The 3,394-nt window shown below is 32.6% G+C and overlaps 2 protein-coding genes across 2 annotated transcripts; one reads left to right on the top strand and one right to left on the bottom strand.

Annotated features, from left to right (window-relative positions):
- Positions 1 to 1,246: 1,246 nt before the first annotated feature.
- On the bottom strand, positions 1,247 to 2,354 carry LOC124830441 (nucleoside-triphosphatase-like). The gene is given in 6 exon segments (XM_047304145.2): positions 1,247 to 1,426; positions 1,512 to 1,579; positions 1,582 to 1,605; positions 1,608 to 1,724; positions 1,812 to 1,903; positions 2,155 to 2,354. Coding segments are annotated over 6 exon segments (600 nt in total). The 5' UTR covers positions 2,274 to 2,354.
- Positions 2,355 to 2,749: 395 nt separating this feature from the next.
- Positions 2,750 to 3,055, top strand: LOC148192994 (small ribosomal subunit protein eS17w-like). The gene has a single exon (XM_088099331.1). It carries the CDS (start codon positions 2,750 to 2,752, stop codon positions 3,053 to 3,055), a length of 306 nt encoding a protein of 101 aa, XP_087955457.1.
- Positions 3,056 to 3,394: the final 339 nt, after the last annotated feature.

Here is a 3,394-nt window from a genome sequence, read left to right as displayed (position 1 = left end):
TATATTTTGCCAATGAAAGTTTGAATATTTAATCAGCATAAAAGAAGGTATTTTTCTGGTTGACATTGTCGGTCTATCTAGTTGTCTATCTAGTTGTCCATATAGTTAAGAGTTATTTCTCATATGATGTCACAAGTTATTTTTTTAGTGATATGAACCAAGTTTTTCTAAAATGAGTCTTTTTTAAAGTTATTTTTTGATGGATATATGAAAACAATATTTTTCAATCACAGTCACCAAATTTATTTTACGTCAAAATTGGTCACAATTTATTATGCTTTATAATTTCTTTGAGCGAATCTTAACTAAGATTGTTTTGTGCTAATATTAATGGAAGTAATTTTTTAACCAACACTAATAGAAAAGTTGTTAAAAAGATACAGTTGACCAAGGACATAAGAGAAATGACCTTGATGATTTTTAACTGAAATAAGTAGTAAAATATAATCTTATTTAATATGAATAAGAAACAATTTTGACTAACAATAATTAAAAATATCAAAAACTAATATTTTAAAATTATTAAATAACTTTAATATTAAAAAATTATATAGTGATAATTGAAATATTTTATTTAAAAAATTAAAATTACTCTACTCAAACATAATATTTAAAAAATTATAGTAAAAGTAATTTAAATCCAATATATTTTAATTTCCTTAAAACAATAAAATTCCATATATTGAAGAGAAAAAAAACAGCTAAAACAAACATTTCGTTTAGGTGTATTGAAAATAAGGATTACTCCAAAAAGAGAACGATTACAATATTTTATTCAAAATCACGTTTAGGTGTATAGAAGCTAGAAAGAGAAAAAAAGTGATAATATGTTTAGGTGTATAGAAGCTAGAACGATTACAATATTTTATTCAAAATCACATTTCTAAATTTATTTTCTCAAATAAGAGTAACAAAACATCTATACTAATATATTTCTTTAACATTTTTCCAACTTCCAATTATCGAAAAATATATTGGTATTATAGCAATGGTTTAATACCCTATTTTGTCCCCAGTTTCGCTCGAAAATGTCAAATTAGTCCATCTTTTAAAAAATGCGTCAATTACGTCGTTACTTAAAACAATTTATATCAATGAAATTCCTTCTATTAAATTCGTACAAACGATGTTAATTATTTTTCTCTCTCTTCTACTTTTTCTACTTTTTCTGCTTTTTCTATGCAACGCAACAGCTTTTTTTCTCTCTTATACTATTCTTCTTATCTCTCTTCTACTTCTTCTCTCACTACAGAACAATATACATGTACGTAATGTCCATGCACACAAACGGAACTCTTTCTTCAAAAAGAAGTGGATAACTTGATTTGGCATCTTCAAATGTTTTTCCACAAGCTCCCTTAACCAAGTTTTCAAGATCCACAAGACGAACAATGGCATTGGGAGATTTTTGATCAACGATACCAACCTATACAACAAACAACGAAATTACTATCACTGTAGCCTGAGAAAGAAATCCAAATCAGAAACTCATGCTAAAATAATGCTCATACGTCTCTGGACAGATAATAGAAGGATGAAGTAGCATAAATAGTTCTTTGTCCACTTCCTCTTCCACCGTCCATACCCCACCAAATGAGTGATGTGATGACAACATGGCGCCTTCAGTTTGAGAGCCTCAAGGACTATCTCTCTACATGCATCATAACTGGGCCCTGACTTTGGAGGGTACACTGCATACTCCATTCCTGAATATGTATAGCTTCCTATAAACAACAACAAACTCACCTGTTATTTCCATCTCTCAACGTATCATCAAGAAGTGAATGCCACAAAGCAATGACTTTGTTTACCTTCGTATCCAGCCAAAATGCAAGGGTTAGCAGAGCCATCAATGACCTCCAAAACCTCTGCACGAAATGCTTCTGTACCATAGTGCAAGTAATTGAGACACAAATTATGGTGTTAAGAAAATAAAATCTAAAAACCTAAAAAATAAAACCTAAAAATAAACAGAAAATCATATCTATCTATCCTTATTTTATCTCTATCAAAATCAAACTAAATATTGCTATACCCAAAAATTAATAAAATAAAATTAAAAAAAATTATTAATAAAACCCTAAAATCTTAATTTATTTTGAAATGAAGTGAATCCAAACTGGTCTCCTGTACAGGGAGAATAAGAAATGAAACCTGTGAACATAGAGATCGTAATTTTTGCCCTTCGCATATAGCTTCTTTATGTAAGGATCCTCTCCTTGAGGTAGTAATGGGGCATTTTTGGCTGTGTTCCTTGAGACAGCATATGCCATTTGAACTGATCCTCCTCCAAGATCAACCACTCCCACTGTCTTTGAAAACCTTTTTCCTAACCTCCCCAGTAGATAATTCACAGCCAACTCCCCATTAGATTTCTGAAGAAAGTCTTATTGTATAATTGGTAGAAGAGAGAGAAGAAGAACAATAGAAGAGAGAAAAAAAGTTGTTGCGTTGCACAGAGAAAGCAGAAAAAGTAGAAGAGAGAGAAAAATAATTAACGCCATTTGTACGGATTTAACGGAAGGAATTTCATTGATATAAATTTTATTAAGTAAGGACGTAATTGACGCACTGTTTAAAGGATAGACTAATTTGACATTTTCGAGCGAAACTGGAGACAAAATAGGGTATTAAACCTATAGCAATAAGAAGTAGTAACTAGGTCAGGTCTAATTGGGCTTCAAGCCCAAACTGAACTGTATAAAAGAAAAAAAAGGGGCAGACAAATGACCCCAGAAGAAGAAGAAAGATGGGTCGCGTGAGAACAAAGACAGTGAAGAGACTACGGAACAAGATCGTAGGCTTCTCCACTCATCTCATGAAGCGCATTCAGAAGGGCCCTATTCGCGGCATCTCGCTCAAGTTGCAGGAGGAGGAGCGCGAGCGACGCATGGACTTCGTCCCCGACGTCTCCGCCATCAACACCGATCACATCGAGGTCGACAAGGAAACCCTCGAAATGCTTCACTCCCTCGGAATCAGCGACATCCCCGACATTACCAAGGTCGATCCTGTCGCTGTTCAACCCAGCTTCCTCTTCACCAGGAGGTATTGATTCATCTGTCAGACCTTTTTTTCTCCCTCTATTTTCGCTTTTCATCTTCAGTTTTGTTTAATGTTTTACAGTCTTGAATTTTACTATTTTTCTACTTAATCAAATTTTATTTAGCGTAAAAAAAAAGTGCTGATCATCGGAATATTTATGTTTTACGAATGCTATGAACCCTAATTATTTTTCTTTTTCATCCCATATGCAAACCGTGGATTGACAATCCATTCAAACGTACGCTTTGATAAATTTCAATTGAAATTGGCGTCACACATTTTAGATTCTTTTACTATAGGTAAAACCAAACATTTAAAAAGTAACTCTCAATCTCTACAAAGGAGTTTC

This window comes from Vigna umbellata, chromosome 9 (assembly GCF_029865625.1).
Source record: "Vigna umbellata cultivar VRB3 chromosome 9, Vumbellata_1.0, whole genome shotgun sequence".
Lineage (NCBI taxonomy): Eukaryota > Viridiplantae > Streptophyta > Magnoliopsida > Fabales > Fabaceae > Vigna > Vigna umbellata.
Note: the sequence above shows the minus strand (reverse complement) of the source record. Positions and strands in the feature narration are given on the sequence as shown.